This window comes from Notamacropus eugenii, chromosome 4 (genome assembly GCF_028372415.1).
Source record: "Notamacropus eugenii isolate mMacEug1 chromosome 4, mMacEug1.pri_v2, whole genome shotgun sequence".
Taxonomy (NCBI): domain Eukaryota; kingdom Metazoa; phylum Chordata; class Mammalia; order Diprotodontia; family Macropodidae; genus Notamacropus; species Notamacropus eugenii.
This window is the reverse complement of record NC_092875.1, coordinates 85,287,235-85,315,043: the sequence shown is the minus strand read 5'-3', so window position 1 is coordinate 85,315,043 and position 27,809 is coordinate 85,287,235. Positions and strand designations below refer to the sequence as shown.

The window sequence follows — 27,809 nt, the reverse complement described above, 5'->3', positions numbered from 1 at the left end:
AAAGGCTGTATTTGAAGTCAGACATCCTGGATTCAAGTCCATTTCTTTCACTGACTTAGCTATCTGACCTTGAGCAAGTCAACTAAACTTTCCTGTGCTTTGGTTTTTGTATTTGTACTATGAAGTTAATAAGACTTGTGTTGATGGCCTCATAAGATTAAAAGAGGCTTCACAAACCTGCAAGCTTACATTTCTGTTGCAGCATAAACTGCAGTAGAAGTGTGGCATTGTGGAATAGTAGTTGAGTGCTGAGCTTATAGTCAGGAAGACCTGAGTTCAGATCTCACCTTTGACACTGCGTAATCCTGGTAACCTGTCTGTGCCTCATAAAACTCCCTAGGACCAGAAGTGTGCTAGAACTAACTCATCCTATCCTGTGGGAGCTGATTGTTAAATTTTCACTGTGAGCATTTGCACCTTGGAAGTTGACAAGATCTACGCATCAGGGCTTGATTTATTGTCTTGTTGATTGCCTAGACTTAAAAAAGTGATAAAATTTAAATAATATAGATAAAACTTAAAAAATATGTTGTACATTTTTGGAAAGCTAGTTGTTAAATATTTATTTATCAGCATACCCCTTCCTAAGACTGTTGTACACAGATTGTGCTCTGTCTTGATGGAGGGAATTTCTCATGCTAATGAAATCACAGATCTTTCTTTTATTCTGGTATTATTAAAGACAGGATTAGATTTTTTCCAAAAGAAACTTTTACTACAAATCAAATGGAGCCAGAAAATAACAAAAACATAGACATGGAATTAGAATGATTTTTGGCTATATTTCAGAAGAAAAGGAAACTAGGTGGTACAGTGGCTAGAGCTCTGGGCCTTGAGTCAGAAAGACCTGAGCTCAAATTCAGCCTCCCGACACTTGCCAGCTATATGATCCTTAGCAAGTCACTTAATTACTGTCTGCCTCAGTTTCCTCATTTGTAAAAATAGTACCTACCTCCGAGGGTTGTTATGAGGATCAAATAAGTTGGGATAATATTTGTAAAGTGCTTTGCAAACCTTAAAGTGCTGTGTAACATTATTGACTATTACAGTATCCAAAGTGAGAGAGGTAATAATACTGCTGTTACCTAGTCAGACCTCATCTCAGAGTATTTTATTCGGTTCTGGGCCCCACATTTCAAGAAAGGATATTGATAAGCTGTAGCAGGTGCAAAGGAGAGTGATTTGAATAGTGAAAGAACTGGAAATCATGTTATATGAAGATTGGTTAAAGGAACTGGAGATTTTTTTGTTGGCAGGGGTAGGGGATGGGGAAGGAGAGCAGGAAATCATCATTTTCAGATAGGATGTCACGAAGGCAACACATATGTCCTTTTCAGGTCTAACAATGTGTGATCCTAACATGAACTGATGACTAAAAATTATGGGGAGTCAGATCCCTGGTGTATATGAGAGAGAACTTTTTAGCTTTCCAGCAGTGAAAAAGGCTGTCTTTTTTAAGTGCTAAATTCCATGTCACTGGTGATATTTAGGCTGAGACTGTATGTATTAAGACTTGTCACAAGTGTTATAGTAGGTGTTCCTTTATCAAGCAAGTGGACCTGGGTGACCCCTTCCCAACTTTTTAGATTCTGGGAATTTACAGAATATAACCATCTGGATCTCCCATGACTAAAGTCTAACCATGGGCTGGGCAAGAGACATTTCCTGAAACACTGAGTCTTACTTTCTTGCCCTTTCTGGGGATCTGTACCCAAAAGTACCTTTTAAACCTTTTACCAAGGTTTAAACCTTGGGTATTTCCCATTCCTCTCACTTTGTCTTTCTTAAGAAAAATCTTCAAACTGGTGCTCTGGTTCTTCATCTTATGGGATTGTAGACCCATGTTGGAGAAAGAAACTATTATATGTTATAAAATTTTAAAAATGAAGTAATAACTAGCATTTATGTAGCACTCCATTTTGCAGGGAACTTAAAAATGTCATCTCATTTCATCTTCATCTATATGTCCATGCGTCTGTCAGTACCTTCCCCACCAGGGCCTCATAATGTAGTGAATCTTGACTTCTATTCCTCAGGACTCACCTTTCACTCTTGTTAAGAGTCTGGGGTCATTGCTTCATAACTGTTAGTGTGTGTGTGTCCTCTGCTGCCTGGTCTAGACTGCTCATGCCTGTGTCTTCTCCTGGGTAACTCAAAGCAAACCAGTGAGAGAAATAATAGCTTTCATTTCCAAAGCAATGGTTTAAAGGACTTTTCTTAGAGCAAATATGATGAGGTAGAAGTTAGTAGAACAATTATTCCCATTTTATAGCTGGGGAAACTGAGGCTGGAAAGATTAAGTGACCCAGGGTCATATGACAAGTACAAGAGCCAGTAACCAAATCTAGGTCTAATGACGCTTAAGCATGGTGCTTTTCCTGCTAAACTGCACTGACTATCTTAAAAAGAGATCTTAAGGTGAGAAAGGCATTGGAGGACCTTATCGTTGCTGCTCTGGGTGTTTCCTTTTTGCTTGAGACCCAGTCCTGGAGAATTTCAGGGACCTTAAGGACTAAATTATAGAATTCAAACTTCAGATCTACAAGGAACCTGGATTGTCTGTTTATTCTCACCTCAGACAGCATCCCCTGCAAGTGGTCATGCATCCTCTATAACCTCTCCAATACCTAACTCCCTAGGCAACCTATTTTATTTTATAGCAGCTTTATTTTTTTGGGCAGTTTTTCCTTATGTTGTACTGAAATATGCTTTTTTGCAGCTTCTAGTTATTTCTTTTTCTGCCCTCTAGGCACAGGTAAAAAATTACTTTTCTCCCTCATGATAGTTCTTTACTTGAAGCAATTATGCCCTCACCTAAATTCTTTCTTCTGCCAAGCTAAGTATCTCCATTTCCTTCCTCATATGGCATGATTCTGTATCCCTAACAATTTTGGTTGTCATGCCCTGAATACACTCCAGTTCCTCAGTATCCTTCTAAAAATGTGCTAACTAGAACTGACCACAGTAATCCAGGGATCATCTGACCAGATTGCAGAAGGCAGTAACTCTCCCCTCCCTCTTCTGAAACAATATGTTGCCATTAATACAGCCCAAGATCTCATTCTTGTTTTTGGTTGCCATATTGCTGTTGGCTCAGATTAAGCTTTACTTGTTGCTCACTCATTTCAGTCATGTCCAACTCTTTGTGACCCCATTTGGGGTTTTCATGGCAAAGATACTGGAGTGGTTTGCCATTTGCTTCTCCAGCTCATTTTACAAATGAGAAAACTGAGGTAAGCAGGATCAAGTGACTTGCCCAGGGTTACATAGCTAGTGTCTAAAGCCAGATTTGAATTTAGGTCTTCCTGAGTTCATGTCTGGCACTGTACTGTGCTATCTAGCTGCCTCAGATGAAGCTTGCAGGCCACTAAAACCTCCCCAGGTCTTTTTTCAGAACTGCTGCCCAGCCATACTTTCCCCATCTCATCCTTAGGCAGTTGAATAAGTGCAATACTTTACATTTATCCTTAACATATCCTTAACAAACCTAGTTTGTCCCATTATTCTAGCCTGCCAAGATATTTTAAGATTGTTATTGTTATCCAACAGGTTATCTTTTAAGCATTAGTAAATTTTGTAAAGAGCCAGGAGTCCTTCTGCCTTATTTGTCCTTTTCAGATTTTAGAAAATGAAGAAATAGTTATTCCCTTACAAGGTATGAGGGCAGTAAAGTGATGAAACATAGTAGTAGCAGGATGTAGGTGAAGGAGGACATGGTTAGAAGTGTCTGGGGAAATCTGGTGACAAGGTACCCCAGGGTGGGAGAGGGGGGTGGGAGGTCTTCCTCTCTAGTTATTTTGTTGCCACTATTCTATGTGGATCTTTTCCTGTCTTGAACTATTCTTAGACATTTCATTTCCTCCCCTTATTGGCTGCTGCTCCCTCGGTTTCCTGGCTGTAGCCTTCGTGTGCTCCCCTAAGGTGGCTCTGTTCTGCCTTTGTGTGCACTGGTACTATTTGGTGTGTCTCATTGAGCCCACCACTTAACTTATCAAGCCATTTGAATCTGTAGGTGCCAGGGCAATCATCAGAGACACATTGACTTCCAGTAATATTTTCTTCATTAGAGTTCCTTCCTGGCAATATTCATCTCTTTGCTCACGTCAGTGCTTCTGGACTGTAAATTTCCTTAGCCATAATGTAAGGGAGTTAGGTTAGATCAGGGATGGGGAACCTGCAGCTGTTCTAGGTTCTTGGGTGTGGCCTTTTGACTGAGTCCAAGTTTTATAGAACAAATCTTTTTATTAAGGGGATTTATTCTTTGAAGTTTGAATTCAGTCAAAGGGCTGCACTTGAGGACCTAGAGGGCTACCTGTGGCCTTGAGGCTGCAGATTTCCCTCTTTCCCTACCCCTCACCCTGGGCTTCCTTCTATATTTATATTCTGTGATAGCCTGTGCATTAGCTATCTCCTTGCCCCCTGAACTTTGAGCTTCTCCAAAATTCCTGTCCAAGTTACCCTCACCAAGGACAGGGATTTCTTTTCACTTTTTCTTTCTGCTCAGGATTGGAGCAACCTGAAGGCGGAGATTATGTCTCCCCCTTCTGACCTCCTAGAGGTAGGAGGCTTTTCTAGGGTGAGGACCATGTCTTCCCCCTCTTACTATAAGAGACCAATGGACTGTAACTCCCTCTTTAGGAGTGTTTCTTGAGTGGAACTGTGTTTCTTCTTGTAGCCTAGTCCATCCCTCCACATTTGGGTGTTGAGTTGAGTACCGCATTGAGTACCTGCCAGCATAGTGTCTACTTGTATTCCCACTATGCATGGTTGGGGTTTGTGTTGTTCCCTTGTATTGAGAATAATTCAGCTAGCTTTTGCTGAATATCTTCTGTGTTTGAGGCCATGTGCTGTTCTACGCTGTTGGGAAGACAAGCTAAGAGTAAGATAAATTACCTGTATTTGAAGACTTCACAGATTGCCTCCCCCTTCACCCTCACTGAGTAGCCTTTCCTCCTCTGATGTTCACTCTCCATATATCTCTTCTGTTGTAGGTCCTCTTGGCAACTCTCTACCAACTTCTAGGTCATTTTCTTTTCTTAAAGAGTTTGGTAGCTGGCTTATAGTTTTCTCTCTGTTCTTGCACTAAGGGATTTCAGGCTTATTTGTTGACATTCTCTTGATCTTCATGGCTTTCAAATACATCAACGTCCTCAACTCCCATAATTATACCTTCACTGTCCCTCAGCCACAGATAGGAGGGACACGCTTGATCTCATTGCCTCCCAAAGTATAACACTCAGATAGTAAGGAGTCTTTAAGTTTCTGGATCTCACTGTAGCCTTTTATTCCTTCTCTCCTTATTGCCTCACCTCCTTTCAGTCAGTCATTTTATTATGGCTATCATGTTCCCCACATTGACTATTCCAAATCTTTTTTTCTCAGTCCTTCAGAGCTTATCCCATCCTCCATTTTCCTTTCCTTCTCAGAAGTGGACCTTGATTTTTGCCTCATTTAATAACTAGAAATTATTCAATTTGAGTACCTAAAAGCTTTTGACTTCATCCCCCCATTCCTTTTCTCCTTTATTCCAGCCCCTGAAGAACATGTGGCACTACTCACCTAGGCCAACCTTTTGCTTGTGTTCTTGATCTCTTCCTTTCTGAAATCTTATCTTCTCTCTAATATTCAGTTTCTCCTCCTCTACTGTTCCCTTCCCTGCTGCCTACAAACATATCCATGATTTTCCCATCCTTAAAAAAAGATCCCTCTCTTGACCCTCTCATCCTTTTAGTCTGTTATTCTGTATATCTCTTTTCACAGCCAGCCTCCTTGAACAAGCTCATTCATTTTCTCCATTTTCTTTCCTCTTACTTGCTCATCTATCCCTTGTAGTTTTCTGGCCTCATCACTCAACTGAAGCTGCACTTTCCAAAATTACCATTGGCCTTTTTAATTATCAAATTCAATGGCCTTTTTTCAGACTTCATCCTTCTTGATATCACTGCATCATTTGATAATGAACATTGACATTCTTCTTCTGAATAAATACTTCCTTGCTGTGTTTTCATAACACTGTTTCTATTCTCCTTGCGGTTTAGCTGTTCCTTTTAGGTCTCCTTGGCTAGATCATAAACCAGCCAACCCTTTCTAACCCTTCCTTTTTTACACTCTGATGTTAAACCCATCTAGCCTCCTTCCAGTTCCTCACATTCTGCATTTCTGTGCCTGTGCGCAAATTGTCCCCTATGCCTCCTTCCAGACTCAAGTATCACCTTCTACATAAGGGCCTTTCCCAATCTTCCACTATGTACTTGTACCTCTGACAACCAAAAAGGTCTCACATTGACTTTGTACATAATTTACATTTACTTATGTGTATACGTGCTGTTTCTTTTAATGGTAGACTCCTTGAGTAATAGGAAGTTCCTCTAGGGTAGAGACGATTTCATTTTTGGTTTTGTATCTAGTACCTAGAATAGTCCCTGATATTCCGCTTAATTATATTAATAATTACTTGTTGATTAATTAAAATCAACTTCATGTTCCATAAGGTTCCCAGAGAGAGGAAGTATCTTATACAAGATCACAGCTAGTAGTGGGAAAGAAGTTTGCAGAGGTATATGGGTATCAAGTGGTGGATTTTGAATGCTAGACTAAGAAGTTCAGGTTTTATCCTTTAAGCAGAGGAGAGACAATAGGAGTTTTTGAGCAGGTCTTTGATATGATCAAAGTATTTTTAAGGAACAGCAGTCTAGTGACACTGCCTAGGATTTTTGAAAAAGTAAAGGTCAAAGGGAAACCAGAAAAACAGCTATTGCAGTAGTTCAGGAGTGAAATATTGGGTCCCCCAGAAGATGCCATGGTGCACAGAGCCCTGTCCTGAAATCAAGAAGACCTGAGTTTAGATGTGGCTGTGGGACCCTGGGCAAGTCACTTTAACCTCTCTTTGCCTCAGTTTCCTCATCTGTAAAACAGATAATAGTAGTCCCTACCTCCTAGGGTTGTTGTGAGGATCAAATTAGGTAATAATTGTAAAGTACTTAACATGGTGCCTGGCACCTAGTGAGCTCCATATAAATGTTAGCCATGGTTATTTTTATTACTTTTATGATGATGATGTTAAGGACCTAGATTAGCGTGATGGTAGTAAGAACAGATGAGAGACTTTTGGAAACGTTGACAGGATTTGGTAACCTGAAAGGTAACGGTCCAGCATAGTCCTGAGGTTGCCAAGTTTGGATAGTGGTACAATTCAGTTCAGTTAATGCTTGAGCCTGCTATGTATGGAAAGACACTTCTAGATGTTGAAACAGAGAAAGACATAAAGTCCCTGCTTTCCTGAAGATTACTTATTGTCTAATAGGCACATAAGACATACATATGAATAACTATAATAGAAATGATCATATATCCAATAGCTACTTCTGGGCTTTGAAGTGTGAAAGAATTTTAAGAGGTGGGGATGGGGGAGAAGAGTATTCTAGGTATAAGAAAGCATTGGATGATCAAAAACCACTATGTCGTTTAGCCTGAAGTGTGGAATAGTGAGGCTGGAAAATTAGATTGGAGCCAGATTATGGAGGACCTTGGAAGCAGGACTAAGAAGGTTAGACTTTATTTGATGGGCATTTAGGAATCAATATAGGTTTTGATCTGGAGAGTACACAATAGCTATGGGAGGTAAGCTTTGAAGTGATGAGGCAAGCTGTAGGATGCAGTTACAGTAGTCCAGGTAGAAGGTAACAAGGCTCTGAATTAGGGCAGTGGCAGCAGCAACAAACAAGAGGCAACTGATGCAAGAGATTTTGTAGAGATGTTGGCAGTGCCTTTGGTATTATTGATCAGCTTCTCCTAAACCAAGTTTTCTTTTCTTTGACTTCAAGGACACTATACACTTGGGTTCTCTACTTTCCTAATTACTCCTTTGCTGTCTCCTTATCCTCTTGCTTTTATTCCTTAAGGAGAGGGTTCCCTAATTTTCTGTCCTTGGCCCTGTTTTCTTTCTCCATCCCCTATTCCTTAGCACACTCATCTTGACTTCAACTACTAGTTTTATGCAGAGGAATACCAGATCCCCTTTTTATCCTCTGTTTTATCTGAACTGTATATTTTCCCAAATACCTAATATAAGAACCTAATAAGTGTGCGATGAATGAATGAGTAACAAGATAACGACATAGTAGTAACTCCCCGACATTGGAGGCACAAATGGAGGGTGTCAAAGATGATACAAAGGTTTCAAGTCTTCATGGCACTATTACTGGAATCAGAAAAAGTCAAGAAGTAGATTTGGGGGGGGGAGGCGGGTAGAAGATTTTAGTTTTGGACATGTTGGGTTTGAATTGCTCCAATATCAAACTAGAGGTGTTTTATAGGCAACTGGTAATGCAGAATGGTAATTCAGGAGACAACGCCTCTCTGGGACCTTTCTTTATGGATGGGGTAGTTGAAATCTTGGGAGTTGGTAAGAAAGAGGGTGTAAAAAAAAAAAGATGTTTAGCAAAAAGAGGAGTGAAGACAGAGTTTTGGAGAAAACCTACCTTTAGAGGATTGGAGGCTTTAGAGGAGCCATTGAAAGAGACAAGAGGAGGAGCTGTCAGAAGAAGGAGGATTGGTGGAAGAAACTGGGCATGTTTCCAGTGGAGAAGATTCTGGGGAGACATAATTATCTTCAAATATTTGAAGAGCTCTCATGTGTGGGAGGGATCTTGCTTGTTTGACTTGGCCCCAGAGGGCAGAATGAGGAACAGTTGGTGGAAGTTTCAGAGAGGTAGGTTTCTTCTTGATATGAAGAAAAAATTCCTAAGAATTAGAGCTCTCTAAAAGTGAAATGGGCTCCAGTTCTCTTTTCCCTTTCCCTCCTATCTCCCTTAGAAGTCTTTTAAGTGCAGTCCGAGTGGCCACATGCTGAATATGTTTGAGAAAAGATTTAATTTAGGCCGTCTAGGTTCGATTAGGTGGCCTCTGGCATCACTTTGAGTGGAACTGGAGCTTAAGAGACAGGTTAGGACTAGAGATTAAGATTTATGAGCCATCCACAGCCTGGTAGTAGTTGAGAACATGATTGTTGACAACCTTTGTGATATAGAGATTCTAGATCAAGAATAACAGAGGACCAAGAGCTGAGTCTACCCATATTTAGGAAACATGTGAATGAGAAGGAGTAATTGAAGGTATAATCTCTAGATTTTCTATATTGCAGGAAAAGAGGCTGAGCTCTCAATCCCACCAGAGCATGGACTCACACGTGTCTACCAGCACAGCCTCAGCAGGCTTCCTGGAAGAGGAAGAAGAAGAAGATGAGGAGGTGGAGCAGAAGCAGGGGCAAACATTAGAAAAGGAGACAAGTCACAGAGCCAATGAGGAGGAGGTGGAAGTTATGGCAACTGGCCATGAGGAGGAAGTGGAGGAGGAATATGATGAGGTATGAAGAAATGGGGATGAAGGGGGTAGGGGTGAGAAAAGGGATGGGAAAAGACAGGGGGAATGGGTGGGGAGCATTACTTTTCACCCTAGCCTATTAGAGTTGAAGGGACTTAGTTCTTCTGTTGTGTTACTGTCTAATACTTTTCACAAGCAAGAGGCCAATTGATGTTGGGAATTTCTTTGAGATTAGACCTGTAGTCTTAGGGTTCTTGTGTCAGTTAAAGGGGGTACTTGTTGCTTAGTCTGTCAAATCCTTCTGCTTCTTACTATAGACAAGGATATCCTATCTCCATCTTCCTTATCCCTGGTCCCAGCTTGTAGCTTTTGTACATGGTTGAATGAGGTTTTTGATTCCTTAGTGTGAAAGACTCTGCTGAGAGTCAGGCTTCCTGGAATGAAGTCCTGACAGGAGAAAGCACTTGCAAGTTGGTCCACTTCTCCATAAAGGTTGTTTTGTTTTCAGATGGTAGGAACAGTTTGCTGGGAGAGGGGGGCAGTTAGAAAGGGGAGATGGACCTGTCCCAATAAGGCCCAACTGTAGACACTTAGAATTTTTTTAAACCCTAAGTGTTGTCTTTGTTCATTCAATTCCATAAATATTTTTTAAGTACCTACTATGTGCCAGGTATTGTGCTAAACGGCTTTTATCCTGTTTGGGGGTTTGTTCTTTATCATCTCCCCTTCATTTAATATGCGAGAAATCTTAGGTAGGAAAGTATTTGCATTCCTCTCGTTCCTTGTCCTGAATTTTTAGTTGTCCCTCTGCCCCAGTCCAGGAAATTGGGATAGCTATTGCCTGCATCCACACCCTGCTTCTCCTTGGTGGACTAGGGGTAAGCAGAACCCCTTTCAGTTCAGCCAAGGTGTAGCTAGTCTTCTTCCTAAGGGACTTGCACTAAACAACCAAGGGAAAAGAAGGCAAAAATAGCAAAGCAGAAGAATGGGCAAGGCTGGAGCAAAGCACATTGTCGCATATCATTCTGGCATAAGCAGCATCTTGCTACAGATGGGCTTGACTGGCATAGCATTCAGGGTTCTGTGCCTTTCTCTATAAATGGGCTCTGTAACCTAGAGATTCTCCTCCTCCTCTCCCTTCCCTGCAGCTCCAAGGACACTGGGTGCCACTTGTAAAAGAGACTCACTTTGGGAAACTGGAAGCAACCAAAAGAATTGGGGGTGGCTGGGGTCAGTGTCTCAGTACTAGGAGGTCAAGGCACAACTGGTCAATTCAGTTTTGCTAAAATGGATAGTTTATGAAGAAGAGTAATATGAAATAAGGTAGGTGGGAGGAAGGTTATACAGGGGCTTAAAAGACTGGTTAAAAAATTTGTGTTTTATGCTAGAGTCACTGAGGAGCCATAGCAAGTTTTTAAACAAGTCTTGTCAGACCTGGACCTTGATCAACAAGCATTTATTAAGTGCATACTGTATGCCAAGTACTTAAGATTATTTTCACAGTTGTATGGCCTATAGATTAGAGAGGAGAAAGACTAGATGAATGAATGAGAGGTGATGAGGCTGAATTAGGTGATTGTGTGAGTGGAGAGAATTCCGGAGTTATCATGGATTTAGGGGAGAGAGGTGACTCAGTGATAACTCCAAGGTGATGAATTTGGGGAAGCAAGAAGATGGCAGTGCCCACAACGGAATTAAAAAAGTTTGGACAAAGTACAAATTTGAAGAGATGAGGAATTCTGTTTGGGGCATACTGACTTTTTACATCTGAAGAAATAGAGCCTCTGAAAGAGGAATTGACTTACCTTTTGTTGCACAGCTAGTTGGTGAAGGAATCGGGACAAAACCAGGCCAATGATTTTATTTTTCATTCCTGGGATGCATGGTTGCCTTGCATTTAAGGTTTTGAATATTTCTTGTGTGAACTCACACTGTATACTCTGGCAATGATTGAATAAAAAAACTTCTAAGTGCTTACCATATGCTAAACATTGTACTTTGCTGTTATGAAGTGCCTTGAGGTAAGAGCCACTCACTCCAGAGCTGAGGAAGCTAAGCAATGCCGAGTTCGTATATCTGATTTGTTATACGTAAGTGAGAAAGTGAGAGCTGAACAGGAGTAATAGACAGGAAGGCATGAGAGTCTGAGGGGCTGATATCCCAGTGAGAACAAAGGGATGAGGCCGTGCAAGGCAGAAGAACAGTGCCTGTATTCTCTCTCTCAAGTTTTCTTGGAGTGCTTTAAGTCTCCTTTGCAATCTTTATTTCCTACTTTGTATTATACCCACCTGTGTATATTTTATATCTTCTCCCCCCCCCCCCCCCCCCAAAATGTAGTAAGCTCCTTGGAATCAAAGGCTGTGTCCTTTTTCATCTTTAAAGGTGCTCTCTTGCTGTCTGTGCCTGTCACAGCATTTTGCACACTCTAGGTACTTATTAAATGTTTGTTGCGTTGAATTGGAGGATAAAAGAAGCTAGGATTAGGGATTATGGGTTCAAAATGAAATAAGTAATAAATTCTGGTTTATTGTATAGTATTGTAAAGCATAGGTCTGAAAATTTTGTGAGGGAAAGGAAGAGATTGTAGGTTTTTGAGGATATGGAGTGGGGAGGAATATTTGAGAATTACTTCACAACTCAGCCAGTCCCCATGTCTTCAATGGATGTAGTTTCAGGAGAGGCCCCAATAGTCAAGAAGGAAGAGGATATAACTTTCCTGGTAGCAAAATCAGGTTTCACATTTCTGGTCTTCTTACAGCCCACCGTGCACTTTGCAGAGGACACACTGGTACGGAGTGAAGATGAGGATGAAGCTGAGGAACTGCGGCCCCCACCTGGGGAAAGGCAAAGGCTGATCCGGAAAGATACTCCCCATTACAAGAAGCACTTTAAAATCACCAAGCTGCCCAGGCCTGAGGCTGTGGTGGCCTTGCTTCAGGGGCTATCAGGGGATGGAGATGGGGAACTAGCCCCACCAGGCTGTAGCAATGGCCCCCATGCTCCACATGAGCAGCGGCCTCTCCCTTGGGGCCAGTATGCTGAAGTGAACAAGGAAGAGGACAATGAAGCTGATGAAGAGAAGAATGGGGCAGTGGCTGCCCCACCTTCTGTCAAGGTAGGGCCCCAAGGGCCTGGGTACCCTCAGGGGGCTTCTAAGGTAGGGAAGGCTCTGCAGAAAAAAGCCTGAAAGCCGAAAACTCTGCCATGCTGTGTTGGGAATTTCCCTCCCCAAGACACACCAGGGCTCTTCATGGGAGGCCTTTCCATCCTTAAGTGGTAGAAAGGGACAACCTGGGTGGGATCTGCCAGCAGTGGGATGCCTCTGTTGTCCCCTGGCTAGTTGTACTGTTGACTGACACTATCTTTGGTAGTGATGATCCTTACTCTTCATCCATTTGTTGCCAGCTCTAAGTTGCTTTTTCCCTTTGCCCTCCCCACTGTGAGATTAGCTCTCTAAGATGATGCTGACAACTAATTACCTTTTCTCCCCAAACCTTCTGTTTTTTTGACTAGGAGTGTGGGATTGAGGAGTTGCAAGATTGTTGATTCTCTTTGCCAGTCAGTGAATACTTAGAGTATCTGCCATATGCCTGACATTTTAGCTGTCAGCTGTAAGGGAGCAGGAGGGGCTACTAGACACATGTCATCTAGTTGGTCACTTACCGATGATCAGAGACATGTCCCCATGTCTGTCACCTTTTAGAGAAAGGCATAGACATATATCTGAGGTAACCACTCAGGGCTAGTCAGAAAGATTCTTGTATTGGGTCATTTATTCAGAAAGACATCCCTATTTTGGATTTTTACTCAAACGTTGGCTATAGATAAGACCCTGCTCTGGTCACTCAGGATTCCCTGAGATACATCTTTATATCAACATTTGTTGCACTTGGCCCCTCTATCCCTAGACTTAGTACTGTTCCCTCCTCCCACCTATATTGGCAGCAGTAATCCCCATGTTATCAAAATAATCATAGGGGTGAGGGAATCCTAACCTTCCTTTCAGTGGGTCTATTGCTAGGAAATGGGTTTGTGTTTGAATCTCCCCCAAACAAAGGAAAGAGCCTGGGGAGTCAGCATTCTGGTGGAGGAGGGGATTTGGGCCCTAGGATACTGGTGGCTACACTTCACATTCTGGCATGGGTGAGCTTGGTGGTTTTCCTTCTCTCCTCTCCTTTCTGCCTCGTGGCTGGAGCTGGTGCTGGAACAGACAAGGCCCCAAGCAACGTCTCCAGGAATGACTGTGGGCGTATTGGTGGTGGTGGTGGTGGCGGTGATGGTGCTGGTTTGGGCCCCACTAATCTGCATGCCTCTTTGCTGGTCCTGTCCTAACAGGGGGTGTCGTTTGACCAGGCCAATAACCTGCTGATAGAGCCTGCTCGCATTGAGGAGGAAGAGGTCTGTACTGCTCCTGTTGGGCTCACTTACTCACTCTCCCCTGAACTCCTCACACTGCTTAACTTGCTACCTGGGGTTCTGGCAGACTGACCCTATTTCTGAACCTACCATGCACAGTGATCTATCTTTCCTTGTACTTTTTTCCCTCCTTTACAAATGATTCTTTCTCTACCTGAAAATCTACAGTCAGCATCAGCTGTTGCAGAGTTGGGTTGTACGTATACGTTGAGGAGCTACTTGCGGGAGAGAGGGTCAGCATCCCCTCACCTATTTTTCAGGCCATAATTTGCCCTCTGAACTATTGTGAGAGTGATTCACTTCAATCCCTTTTTTCCTAGGTGTTGGGGTCAAGTTTTCCTCCTTGAAGCAAGTCTCCTTTTCATTTAAACTCTGGCTCTCCCAGGAATCTGACTGAGCACAGTGTAGTCTGAGCCCAGTAACCACTCTTCTGACCATTTGTGACAAAAACAAAACACCCCCAGCTGTCCTCCTTGTTCCCACATACCTCCTGCCTTCACCAGGAAAAAGTATTATATTATTGCAAGCTGCAGGGGGATCTCAGAGATTAGAACCTAAACTCAGTCTGATTTGTATTTGAGCAGGAACCCTCATCACAAAATTACCAAAAAGTGGTCATCCAGACTTTGCTTGAAGACTTTTACTAATTGGAAAATTAGTCTTTAAGGCCACTCATTCCTTTTTCAAACCTATTGGGAATCATTCTTCTGTCATAGTCCAAGGAATGGCAGTGTTTTTCTCTAGGGAGACAATGGGACCTCGTGAAAGCCTTCACTTCTCCCCAGTACTTCTTATCCCTCCTTAACAGCATTTTATACTGTCAGCTTTTTTCCCCTGGCTGCTTTCTTTTCCCTTGACTTCATAGATTCCTGTTTAGCCCTCCCTTCTGTCTCCTTTCTTGGCTTCTTGTCTTCCTGAACCTTTAAGGCTGGTGTTCTTAACGGGTCTATTCTTGGACCTCTTCTTTCTCTATGCTCTCTACCTTGGTTATCTCATTGATTCTCCTGGTTTCAATGACCAACTCCTTGTAGATGACTTCTAAATTTTTGTCAGCCCTTACCTCTCTCATCTGAACTTCATACCTTCATCTCTAATTACTTATGATGTCTCCACTGTCACTACAAACTTAACATGTCTAAATCCAAGGACATCATCTTTCCTCCCAGGCATGTTCTTCCTAACTTCACAGTTTCTGTCAGTGATATCATCATTCACCCAGTGTTTCATATTTGGTGTTGTGTTTCACTCCTCTGTCTTCATCACTATTCCTATCCAACTTACCAAGTCCCTACCTTTAACAGATCCCACAATTACAACACTCCTGTATCTTCATGTAGTATTTTGTTTTGCCTACTCTCTGAGCCACATAACATCTAATATTGTATGTTATAGTTATCTGCATTTGTATATTGTCCAAGACTGGTCTCCGTGCTCCCTGAGAGGTGGAAAATAACTGATCCAATCCTGGTATCTTCCCTAGTACCTAGCAGAGTGCATACTAGCCAATTAGTAAATGTTTTCTGAATCAAATTCACCACCACATTTGCTTAATCAACTAGTTAAGAAGCAAACACAATTTAATGTAATGTAATAAAATCTTGAGTTTCAAAATGTGTACATGCTAGGAAATTACAGAGTCTAGTCTTTAATTATGCTTGGCTTACATTAATGACCTGGTCAGGTTTTTTATGAGGTTTCACTGCCTCCTTTATTCATTATTCCTATGTGCGGGACGTGATACTAAATTTAATCGAGATGGTGGAATTTGAGCTGGGATGTGTGTGTGTGTGTGTGTGTGTGTGTGTGTGTGTGTGTGTGTGTCTCTGTGTGTCCGTGTCTGTATGTGTGTGTCTGCGTCTGTGTGTGTCTGTGTCTGTGTGTAGAACCAGATCTGTGCTTTCATCACCATAACTAATTCCTGACCAAGACAGCTCTCCACCTGCCCTGTCATTGATGGGGTTACAAGGTGAGGCACTTTGTCCAAGGTCACTCTGTCATTTTTGTGTGACAGGCAGGGCTTGCTCCCAGGTCTTCCAATTCCAGGGCTAGTTATTAGGAGGACATTTTAAACACAGGGAATGTTCAAGTAAAGCTACTGAAAAAGTAATTCTTTCTTGGTAACCCTCTTCATGGACTCTTCCTGATCTCTTTCTCCTTCATTAGTCTTGCTGATCTCCTTTCTCGTTTATCTGGTCTTTTCTCTGACCCTTAACCCAGACTGTTTGTTCTAATCTCCTTCCCTTAGAGTCCCAGGTTGACAGTCACCCCATATTTGGGTCTAATTCTTAGAGATATTCCTGTACCTCTTCCTTTCAGTGTTGCCCTTCTTTATTATAGATCTGTACCTCCTTCCTATCTTGTTTAATTCAAAAAACATACTGGAAGACCAGTAAATAGGAAGAGTTAAGGATTGGGGTGGGGGGGAGATAAAGCTCTTTGTCTCCTTAACTTTTCTTTGTCTCTTAGTCCTCCTGTCAGCCTGTTGCCTCTGATAATAGCATTTCTGAGATCACCTTTTACATTTGATAATTATTTTTGTCTACTCAGAAGCAGAAGGCTAACATGCAGATAAACAGTAAATTGGAGATGCAAATATTTCTGTAATCAAAGCTGTATAATTGGAAGTATAGATCCCTAAAATGCTAAACAGGGTCACTGTTCCTCTGTTCTGTCATTGAAGCTGCCTTCTTTCTTCTCTACCCCATCCATATCTCTTTCCATTCCTGGTGTTATCACTCTTTCTCTTCCCATTACTGTCCCTGGAATTATTTTCCCTTGTTCTATCACTTCAGGGTCACTACTTCCAGTCTCCTGTCCTTTAACCTTGCCCCTCATCCAGACACTACCTTTTTGCCTGTGGGCTGTTCCCTTTTCGAGTTGGTGCTGGACAGGTTCATCAAAGCCTTTGGTTTTTGTTTTTGTGGGGAAGAAGAGAATAAATTTGGCTTTCTTACTGTTCTCCAGGTAGGCCCCTTGCCATGTCCTATTCAGTACAGCATAGGCTGTCTTCTGAGTTTGATGATGATGACAAGTGTTTTGTCCCATCATCTTTTCCCCTTTTCTTGATCACACTGGATATGTATCTCTTTGGTCTATCCTAGACTCTTCCTGCTTCCCTTCCTAAGGTCAGCTTGTGTCTCGGTCCTTGAGAACAGTCGGTAGAAAATTAGCTTGGCATGTAGAACCCGCTGCATCTGTGGCTACCAAGGCTGACAAACAAGATGACTCAGGAAGTTACTGAGTTGACCTCTCAGTCCAAGTTCCCCTCCCTCTAACCTCCAGTAGATGTGTGGCTTCTCATACCACAGCAGGTTAAAGGCATTAACTTCTTCCTTAGTCTCTTCCTTGAGCTTTCTGTTAACTGACCTTTCCTCTTGTGGGATTGGTCTATTCCTAGACTCTAGGCTCATTCTGTCTTCCCTGTTTGAGTCTTGGTTTTAATACTCCTTCACCCTTTATTTGGAGATGTCCAAAATTTGGAGAATTTGACTCTGGTCTCCATTTATCTCCTTTTCTGGATATGGTCTGTGCATTGTACTTGGCTCTGGAGAAAGATGAGATATTTCAGAAGGTAAATGAAAATAAGTTTTGGAGACCTTAGAGGGGGAAATGTCTTGGTCCAGCAAGTATATATAGAGTCCAGGAAACTGGGAAATTGTCTGACTGATCAAAGCACATCTGGGAGAACAAGAGTAGGGGATAGAGAATGAGCACAGGTCTGTGAGCCTTCGCTCCTCAATATGTATGCTTCCCTCTGTTCACTATAGTACAGTCGCTGAGATGGGCAAATGAGGGATCATGTAACTAAGAATTTGTTGGGGGCGAAAGTTGACTTCAGCACTGCCAGAGTATTGGGAGTGGGGGCATTCCATGTCAAAAGTGCCTTTTATCGACAACCCTACACAATTTCAGCAGGTAGAGTTATAGTTTTGTTAAGGGTGTGTGTGTGTGTGTGTGTGTGTGTGTGTATGTGTATGCATGCGTGTTTGAGGTGTGAATCACCAACTCTGCAACAGTTATTTAGGTTTACTTGCTTTGACCTCAGGGAACCTCTTTGTATGGATCCCTCTCCCAAGATAATACTCACTTTCCAACTGTCATTTCTAATCTCTCCATTCATTTCTCTTTATCTTTATCACTTCTGGGTTCCCCCCTAGTAGATCTCTCTTGCTTGAAGATTCTTAACTCATAAATCACTGTTTCCTCTTTTCCTTCAACCTTGTTCCTTGCTGCTGCCCACATCCTCCCCTTGCCTCTCAGACCCTGTGGGGCTCCTGGCCTCTGTGCTGGTAGCCCTTGGCCCACCCCACCAATACCCTGGAGGTCTTAGTTCATTGTCCAGAGGAGTTGAGTAGAGAGGCCCAGGCCTCCGCCTTCCTCTCCTTCAGCTCCTGTTGTTATCTGCAGAACCCCCCTTGCTAGAGGGTGGCCGAGGTGAGAGGTATGGGGGGAGGGAGGGGTAGAGGGAGAGTCCAGTCACGTGGGTGTGGAGACAAAGGTCTGTGTCCAGGGGAGCCATTGTTGGGGTAATAGATGACAACATTAAGTATAGGATGGTTCACAAGTGTCTGGAGAGGAAGCTGCATGACCTGGGGAGAATGTGGTTACTAGACTTCCGTGTATAGGTCACATGTTATCAGGATGCAAAATCCTCTTCACACTGATTCTGCTAATGCACTGAACATGCCCCATCTCCCATCCAAGGCTCATATCTACACATGCGTATACATGCACCTTGCTTCCCTTCCAGTACTTTTCCCTGCTGTGTGTAACCTCTGCCTGTACTTCTGCTTCCAGCTGACACTAACAATCCTGCGGCAGACAGGTGGCCTGGGGATCAGCATCGCAGGGGGGAAGGGCTCCACCCCATACAAGGGAGACGACGAGGTAAGGGAGGCCTGGGCCTTCTATCTGTGACCCACTTTGGGCTGGCAAGAGGGCCCCAAAGGCCTCCTCCCTTGACCACCCCTTGCCTCTCTCATCCTTCTCTTCTCTCTGCCCCCTACCTCTTCCTGCTAAGCCCTGTATTCTCTTCTTTCACTATTACCCTCACCCCTACCCTGTAGCATTTGGCCATCACTTGATAACTTAGATTTTCATCTCTAGAACTTGAGGCTGGTCTTTTTTAAAGATGCCTTTCTTGTGGTTGAGTTAAGCTACCATCATTTGAAACTATGTACCTTAGTTGTGGTATTCATTGCATGGTATATGCTTTGCTGAGATCCCATTGCAACCACAAAGTCCTCATGTAACACTTAGAGCCACAAAATCCCCTCTTTCTCTGAAATGTTACATTTTATGAAACTAATGAATTGAATGGATACTGTATTTTAAAACAACTTCTAAAGAAATGCCTTTGGTATATACAGTGTGGTACCTTTCACTTTTACTTTATGAGCTCACCTTGAATCTTGACTTGGCCCATGCTGGACGTTGGCCTTATTTCCTTTATCTTCCTCTGGGGGGGGCAAGTAGGTGGTGCAGTGGATAGAGCACCAGTGCAGGAGTCAGAAGGACTTGAGTTCAAATGTCACCTCACACACTTGACATTCATTAGCTATGTGAGTTTGGGCAGGTCGCTTAACCCCAGTTGCCTCATCCTGGGTCATCTCCAGTCATCCTGATGAATATCTGGTCACTGGATTCAGATGACTGGAGGAGAAGTGAGGCTGGTGACCTACACAGCCCTCCCTCCCTCAAAACAAAGTCAAGTGCAAGTCATATCATTGTTTCTCTGATGGCATGGTCTTCTTGGGCAACGAAGGACAAACACACACATCTTCCTCTGGTGTCCTGACCACTCATAGCAAAGGGGAAGTCTTTAGTTTTGCCATCTGATACTCAGGACATACTAAAATGTTCTGAGCAGCTGCCCTTATGATTCCCAGGAGAATGTTCTTCCTAGTACATTCTCTTATGGTGAAAGAAAACAAGTAAGCACCCCTCCAAAAAAAAAAAAAATGGGAAATAAGTAGGCAAAGCTACGGTAGCATCTCTGCCAATAGCAATAAAGTTCAGTGATTAGGTCCCTTATTCTAGAAAGATTTTCAGTTATTTGGTCCTTCAGTTTCTGCTTAATTAATAACTTACCTCCAAGCGATGACTTTCTATCCTTTTACAGAGTTTGCTTCTAGCAAATTTTAGTTCACAACTATTTACACATTACTTGGCAGAAAATTTTAACAAAGCTTTAAGAGTTCCATACACAAACCAGAATTTTTAACATATTTTCAAGGAGGCAAGAGCATTAACATGGTTTCATGACATTTTCAATGCCACCCATCCTTCTACCTCTTTGGCTGCTCAAGTAAAGCTAGTGGAAGGACCTAAACAGTTCAAATGGAGTGGTATGTAGCAGTGGCATGGGCTATGAAATCTTTCCCTCTCCTCCTTACGTGTAAACCAAAGTCTGACTTTCTTCTCTCTTTTACTCCTAGAAGATGACCGCATTCCCCAAACCATTTTTGTCTTCTCTTCAGGGTATATTCATCTCTCGAGTGTCAGAGGAAGGCCCTGCGGCCCGGGCTGGAGTTCGCGTAGGGGACAAACTGCTAGAGGTGAGGGATATATATATGAAGGATGAGGATATGAGTGAGTATACAAATGTATATGTTCTCTGGTTCTCATCATATGTCTGTGGTTATGTCTCTCTTTGTGTCTTAATCTATGCATTAAGTCTTGCCTGCGCATCTTTGTTATGCTTTGGTTTTGCAGAAAATGAAAGTGTCTAATACACAGTCCCTCTTCTTGGGGAGCTCTAGATTTGGTTGGGGAGTTATGACTAAGGCATTGCAACAGTTTGAGAACCTGTTGTTGATCTGGATACTAAATACAAATGTTCTAAGAGTCTGAGGAGGGAGCAAGTCTCTTGGGCTCGAGAAGTGAGGGAAGAATTCATAGAGGAGGTATGAACTAGTCCTTTAAAATCTGGCTGTCCTGTGGAAAATGACAGCTGACATTTATGCATAAAAAAATACGTATAGTACGTCATTCCAATGTTGCTGATCATTGCCCTGTGAGATAGATGCTATTTTTATTCCCAGTTTTCAAATGAGGAGCTTGGGCTCCAAAGTCATGTCACATAGTGGATGTAGTGAGAGTCAGAGTCATAAAAATGTGAGTTCCAATCCTTGTTCTCTTAGGAGCTGTATCTATGGGCAGATAATTTCTCTGAGCCTCAGTTCCTTCATCTGTAAAATGGGGATAAAACGTTTACTGTCTGTATCATAAGGTTGTTGAAAGCCTCAAATGAGAACATAAGTGAAGTGCTTTGCCAGCTTTAAAGCACTGTTTACATGTCAGATATTGTTGCTACCTAATGAGCTATGCATTTTGCAAACCTTGACCGGCAGTAGAAGTGTAATTATTGTTAAGTGATTTGCTCAGGCTCACACAGATAATTCAGGGACTATAAGGAGGAGAGCATGCTATTTGTTAAAAAGACATGTTTGGCTTACTAGATTATAAACTCACTAGGTATCACAAGTATAATATGGAAGCCACAAAATGATTGTAGTTTTAGACTATGTTGAGAGGCATTGCTCTAGTACTAAGCAGGTGATATTATCACTGCCCTTTGTCCTAGTTAGATCACATCTGGAGTATTGTGTTCAGTTCACAAAGGGCCATGTTTTAAGAAACATGTTGATAAGTTGGAGGGGTGACCAGGATGGTAGAAAGCCATGTGATTATACCATATTAATAGTAGTGGGAACAGTAGATGATATCTAGCATTGAAAAGCGAAGACTTAGGGACGTTATAACTGCTTTTAGATATCTGAAGGACTGTCATGCATGGAAAAGAGACTGGTCTTGCTCTGCTTGGTCCTAGAGTGGAGAATGGGAAACAAGAAGTAAAAGTTGCAGGGGCAGATTCAATTCTGTTGGAAAAGTTTTCTAGCAGTTTGAGCCATTGAAAAATGTAATGGACTGATTTGGGAATTAACAGGTTTCCCTTCACCTTTGCTTTACAAGCAAAAACTGGACGACCACTTGTCGGGCATATCAAATATGTTATAGTTTTTGTTTAGGTACAAGCTGGACTAACAAGGTGGTTTCCAAGATCCCTTCCCAACTTCAGATTCTATGATTCTGTTTTTATAGGCAATAGGAATGGGATTCTGGAGCACGGTAGTGTTATGGTGAAATTGGACTTTAAATAAAATTAATATTCTTGTGATCTGTAAGATGAATTGAAAGAGTAGAGAACGGACAGAAAACTGCTGTAGTGACTGAGGAATGTTGTGGTGTGGCGCTAGTCTGGGTTCTAGAGGTGGGAAGTGATTGATGCAAGAGGCATTCTGAAGGGAAAAATGATAGGATTGGAAGAGAAGTTGCATGTGGGGAGAGAAAGCTAAAGATTTCTTCAAGGTTTAAGGAAAAATGGTAGTGCTACTGAAAGAAATGGAGCGGTTTCCCATTTCTATCTCTCTGATTGCTTCTCTTTCTCCTCTGCTGCTTCTTCATCCTTGTCCCAACTTTTTAATTCAGGTAACCCCCTAATCCACAAATCCCTTCTGCAGCATACTTGACAAGTGGTCACCTGTGCTTGTAAAGCTTTAGTTGGGGGAACCTGGTAATTTGTGGGGCAGCCCATTACACTTTTTAATAGCTCAAATTGTCAGAAAATTTTTGTAGCAGAGTTGAAATCTGCCCATTCAGCTTGTATCTCTTATTGCTCATGCTCTACTCTGGAGCTCTCTAGTCCCTCGACTCTCTGCCCAGGTCTTGTCCTCACCTTTCTCTTCACTCTTCACCTCCGCAGCCTTGTCTGTTCTCATGGCTCCATTTGTCACAAGCTACACAGATTTCTCCCAGATGTGTCTTTAGCCCTGATCTTTCCCCCAAGCTTCAGACTCAAGTCAAATGGTTCAACAGCAGAAACAGGAATTTGTTAGTGGGAAGGACATTAAATAAGAGGCTGCACCCCAAAGACTGGGATCTTTCCTTCTGACTTTTAGCTGAAATCTACCATCTGTGTGTGTGCAATAGTGAGCTACTTAGAGCAGGGACTCTTTTCTATTTGTATCTCTAGTGCTGTACACAAAGTAAGTGCTTAATAAATGCTTCATTCATAGTAGGAAGGAAGCATTTATTAAGTGCCTCCTGTATTCTAGGCATTGTACTAATTGCTTTACAAATATCTCATTTGGTGTTCAAAACAACCCTAGGTTATCATTATTATTATTCTTATACACATTTTGTAGTGGAGGAAACCAAGCCAGATGATTAAGTATCTTGTCCAGGGTAATACAGCTGCTAAATGTTTAAGGCTGGATTTGAACTCAGGTCTTCCTGATTCCAAACTCACACTCTATCCAAGGGTGAAGAACCTGCAGCCTTGAGGCCACATATGGCCCTTAGGTCCTCAAGTGTGACTCTTTGACTGAATCTAAACTTCACAGAACAAATCGCCTTAATAAAAGAATTTGTTGAGGGGCAGAGCCAAGATGGCGGAGTAGAAAGACGCACATACACATAGCTCCGAACCCACAACCCATAGAACATCTACAAAAAAGTAACTCACGGAGAATTCTGCACCCAGAGGCCACAGAACATTGGAGCGAGGGAGATTTCTGTTCCAGAGACACCTGCAAACCTCTCGCAAAAGGTCCTTCGCGCCGCGGACTGGGCACCGGGACTGGGAGCTGAGTACAGCCCTGCCGCGGCCGTGGCACCGAGAGGAAAAGATCCGAGCAGGCTTCAGGGACGGGATCTCCAGTGGCCACGCGGGTCCCTCCACCCACAGGTGACAGGGGTTGGTGAGAGGGTCTCTTTGGCGGGTTGAGAGGGGAGTGGGGTGCCCCCATAACTCAGGCCCCCTCTGGAGGCAACAGCGGAGGCCGGAGCAGACCGGGGCTCCCCAAGCAGGCAGGAGCCCAGATCCATTGTTGAAGGTCTCTGCATAAACCCCCTGAGGGAACTGAGCCCCTGAGGCGGCCCTGCCCTGACCTGAGCACCTGAACTTAATCTCACACTGAATAGCAGCCCTGCCCCCGCCAAAAGCCCTGAGGCTGGGAAGCAGCATTTAAATCTCAAACCCCAAGCGCTGGCTGGGAGGATCTGGAGGAGAAGTGAGTGTGAAGAGAATACTCAGAAGTCAAATCACTGGCTGGGAAAATGCCCAGAAAAGGGAAAAGAAATAAGACTATAGAAGGTTACTTTCTTGGGGAACAGGCATTTCCTCCCTTCCTTTCTGATGAGGAAGAACAATGCTTACCATCAGGCAAAGACACAGAAGTCAAGGCCTCTGTATTCCAGCTCACTCAATGGGCTCAGGCCATAGAAGAGCTCATAGAAAATCAAGTTAGAGAGGTGGAAGAAAAGCTGGGAAGAGAAATGAGAGACATGCAGTCAAAGCATGAACAGCAGATCAGCTCCCTGCTAAAGGAGACCCAAAAAAATGCTGAAGAAAATAACACCCTGAAAAATAGGCTAACTCAATTGGCAAAGGAGGTTCAAGAAGCCAGTGAGGAGAAGAATGCTTTCAAAAGCAGAATCAGCCAAATGGAAAAGGAGATGCAAAAGCTCACTGAAGAAAACAGTTCTTTCAAAATTAGAATGGAACAGATGGAGGCTAATGACTTTATGAGAAACCAAGAAATCACAAAACAAAACCAAAAGAATGAAAAAATGGAAGATAATGTGAAATATCTCATTGGAAAAACAACTGACCTGGAGAATAGATCCAGGAGAGACAATTTAAAAACTATGGGCCTACCTGAAAGCCAGGATCAAAAAAAGAGCCTAGACATCATCTTTCATGAAATTATCAAGGAAAACTGCCCTGAGATTCTAGAATCAGAGGGCAAAATAAGTATTCAAGGAATCCACAGATCACTGCCTGAAAGAGATCCAAAAAGAGAAACTCCTAGGAACATTGTGGCCAAACTCCAGAGTTCCCAGATCAAGGAGAAAATATTGCAAGCAGCTAGAAAGAAACAATTCAAGTATTGTGGAAATACAAGCAGGATAACACAAGATGTAGCAGCTTCCACATTAAGGGATCGAAGGGCGTGGAATAGGATATTCCAGAAGTCAAAGGAACTAGGACTAAAACCAAGAATCACCTACCCAGCAAAACTGAATATAATACTTCAGGGGAAAAATTGGTCTTTCAATGAAATAGAGGACTTTCAAGCATTCTTGATGAAAAGACCAGAGCTGAAAAGAAAATTTGACTTTCAAACACAAGAATGAAGAGAAGCATGAAAAAGTAAATAGCAAAGAGAAGTCATAAGGGACTTTACAAAAGTTGAACTGTTTACATTCCTACATGGAAAGACAATATTTGTAACTCTTGAAACTATTCAGCATCTGGGTACAGGGTGGGATAACACACACACACATGCACACGCACACACACATAGAGACAGAGTGCACAGAGTGAACTGAAGAGGAGGGGATCATATCTTAAAAAAAAAAAATGAAATCAAGCAGTGAGAAAGAAATATATTGGGAAGAGAAAGGGAGAAATGGAATGGGGCAAATTATCTCTCATAAAAGAGGCAAGCAAAAGACTTATTAGTGGAGGGATAAAGACAGGAGGTGAGAGAAAAACATGAAGTTTACTCTCATCACATTCCACTAAAGGAAGGAATAAAATGCACACTCATTTTGGTATGAAAACCTATCTTACAATACAGGAAAGTGGGGGATAAGGGGATAAGCAGGGTGGGGAGGATGATGGAAGGGAGGGCACGGGGAGGAGGGAGCAATTTGAGGTTGACACTCATGGGGAGGGTCAGGATCAAAAGAGAGAACAGAAGTAATGGGGGACAGGATAGGATGGAGGGAAATATAATTAGTTCTTACACAACACTACTATTATGGAAGTCATTTGCAAAACTACACAGATCTGGCCTATATTGAATTGCTTGCCTTCCAAAGGGAAGGGGTGGGGAGGGAGGGAGGGCAGATTGGCAGACAGGGGCAATTAGAACGCTTGGTGTTTTGGGGTGGGGGAGGGGACAAAAGGGGAGAAAATGTGGAACCCAAAATTTTGTGAAAATGAATGTTAAAAGTTAAATAATTTAAAAAAATAAAATAAAATAAAAGTTTACCTCCGTAGCTGGGAGGTAAGATTAACACAATAAAAATAAATAAATAAAAAATAAAAGATTTTGTTCTGTAAAACTTGGGCCACACCCAAGGACCTAGAAGGCACATGTGGTCTTGAGGTCACAGGTTCCCCACCCCTGCAGTTTATCCATTGTGCCACCTAGCTGTCTGTTAAGGAGAGTGCCACCTAGTAGGCGTATAATAAATGGCCGTTGAATTTTGTTGTAGTGGCACCAGAGGTGGGCCTTGAAGGAAGGAGAGAGTTTCAACTAGTGGAGTTGAAGTGAAGATTTTTTAAAACATGGAGGATGACCTACATTGAGATGGGAGAAGGAAAACTGAGATGAGGACAAAGTGTTCAGTTTGTCAGGAACTGAGTCTATGTGAAGGAAACTGAAGTGGGAAAGGTAGTTGCAGGAAATGCATGCTTGACTAGTGGATTTTGTATTTTATCCTAAATGGGATCAAGAGGCACTAAAGGTTTTGATCAGGCAAAGAAAGGACATGCCCAGAGTGGTGGCCTTCAGAGGCAATGGTGGGTGCAAGAAACTGAGGCAGTAAAGCTATAGGAGGTTTTTTTTTCCACATTCTATTCTATTTTATTAAATATTTCTCAATTACATTTTAATTTGACTCTGGTATACTCAGGAGTGTGTTGCTGGCTGCCAACTCGTGGTATGCTTGACACCACCACTCTTAAGTCTCTGTGATACTAATGTGTACTAATAGGGATGAGCAGATTCATAGGGGCACTCTACCAGACACCTCTTTCCAAGATGTTGGGCCACGGGAATGGAGGCAACATGCTGAGGTAGATGTGGCATCACACTTGAAGTCTGAGACTCCAAATCTGCAGAGACCTGTGTGACCTTGGCACTTGGCTATTCTAGGCCCCAATTGTGTCATCTATATGTTAGAGACACGCTTGACACTACTGAGGTATAAAGGAAAATTTATTACAGCACAGTTCAGAGGAATTGAACACTTTGGCCAAAGTGGACCCCCAACCTCTTTTCAGGAGGAAGGATCACTGAATACAGAAGTGAGATGAGCTGTATACTGTTAGTTCAAGACAGAGCCTCTCACCAGGAGATGGATTGGTTCATTCTCCATTAGGTCACCATCTTCTTTACATAACCCATTACCTAACTCCCCTTAGTGTGATCCCCCTCCCAAACATGCTCCAACATAGGACCCATGATCAGAAAATGGAGGGATAATTTTATGTGGGGTGTGTCTGCTTATGTACATGTTCATTAAGCAAATGCAGTGAAGAAAAGCCTTCTCCAAGTAACTGTAGGACATTTTCTTGGCTAGTTCCAGCTAGCTGTAGATTTGGTTCCTTTATCAAGAACTTTGTAATTTTCCGAAGGCCACTGTCTGTCTCCTGATTGGTTGAATCCACCTGCAGTCTGCCGGCCTTCTTATTATTGGACTTATTCTCAATGACTCCATCAACTAATAACTTCTGTGAAAATTTAACTTTTTGCTGTCTCTCACATGTATCAGGGGGGCTTGGACTAGATGCCACTGAGGACCTTTACTGAGGCAGTGATCATGACTATTTCTTTTTTAATTCAATCATTCAACCAGGTCCAAATCCATCCAATTGTTATGGTACCGTCTGTTGCTTGTCCCTTCATTCTCTCCACAAGAACAGAAGGAATGAATATCAAATGTTTCACTAAAATCTAAGTGAGCTAAATAAGCTATAGGAGTTTTAAACTGAGTTTTGGGTAGGCAAAGAAGATAGAATGAAAGATAGCTGAGGTTGTAAAAAAAAGTTAACTGGGAGAATCATGGTGCTATAAACCGTAATAAAGGAATTGGGAGAAGTGGAAGGTTTGGGGGAAAAGATGATGATTTCATTTTGGACGTGTTGAATTTTGAGGTTCCATTGGGACAGATAGGTAATCACAGATGTTCAGAAATTAGCATAGTGCCTGGCGTACAATAGGAGCTTAATAAATCCTTGTTGTCTTGATTTGACCAAGAGCCCTAGGGAGAGACCA

At 42.5% G+C, this 27,809-nt stretch overlaps 1 protein-coding gene across 21 annotated transcripts in view; it reads left to right on the top strand.

Moving 5' to 3' along the window:
- The window catches only part of SCRIB (scribble planar cell polarity protein), a 72,677-nt gene that overhangs the window by 8,927 nt on the left and 35,941 nt on the right, over window positions 1–27,809 (top strand). For 18 of the 21 annotated variants that reach the window (XM_072602602.1, XM_072602603.1, XM_072602601.1 and 15 more), the window contains exons 14-18: window positions 9,143–9,364; window positions 12,080–12,436; window positions 13,657–13,719; window positions 18,535–18,624; window positions 20,217–20,294. In XM_072602602.1, coding sequence (XP_072458703.1) covers window positions 9,143–9,364; window positions 12,080–12,436; window positions 13,657–13,719; window positions 18,535–18,624; window positions 20,217–20,294 — 810 coding nt within the window. The remainder of the gene's footprint in view (window positions 1–9,142; window positions 9,365–12,079; window positions 12,437–13,656; window positions 13,720–18,534; window positions 18,625–20,216; window positions 20,295–27,809) is intronic. The other 3 variants (XM_072602586.1, XM_072602589.1, XM_072602593.1) reach the window with 3 other exon arrangements.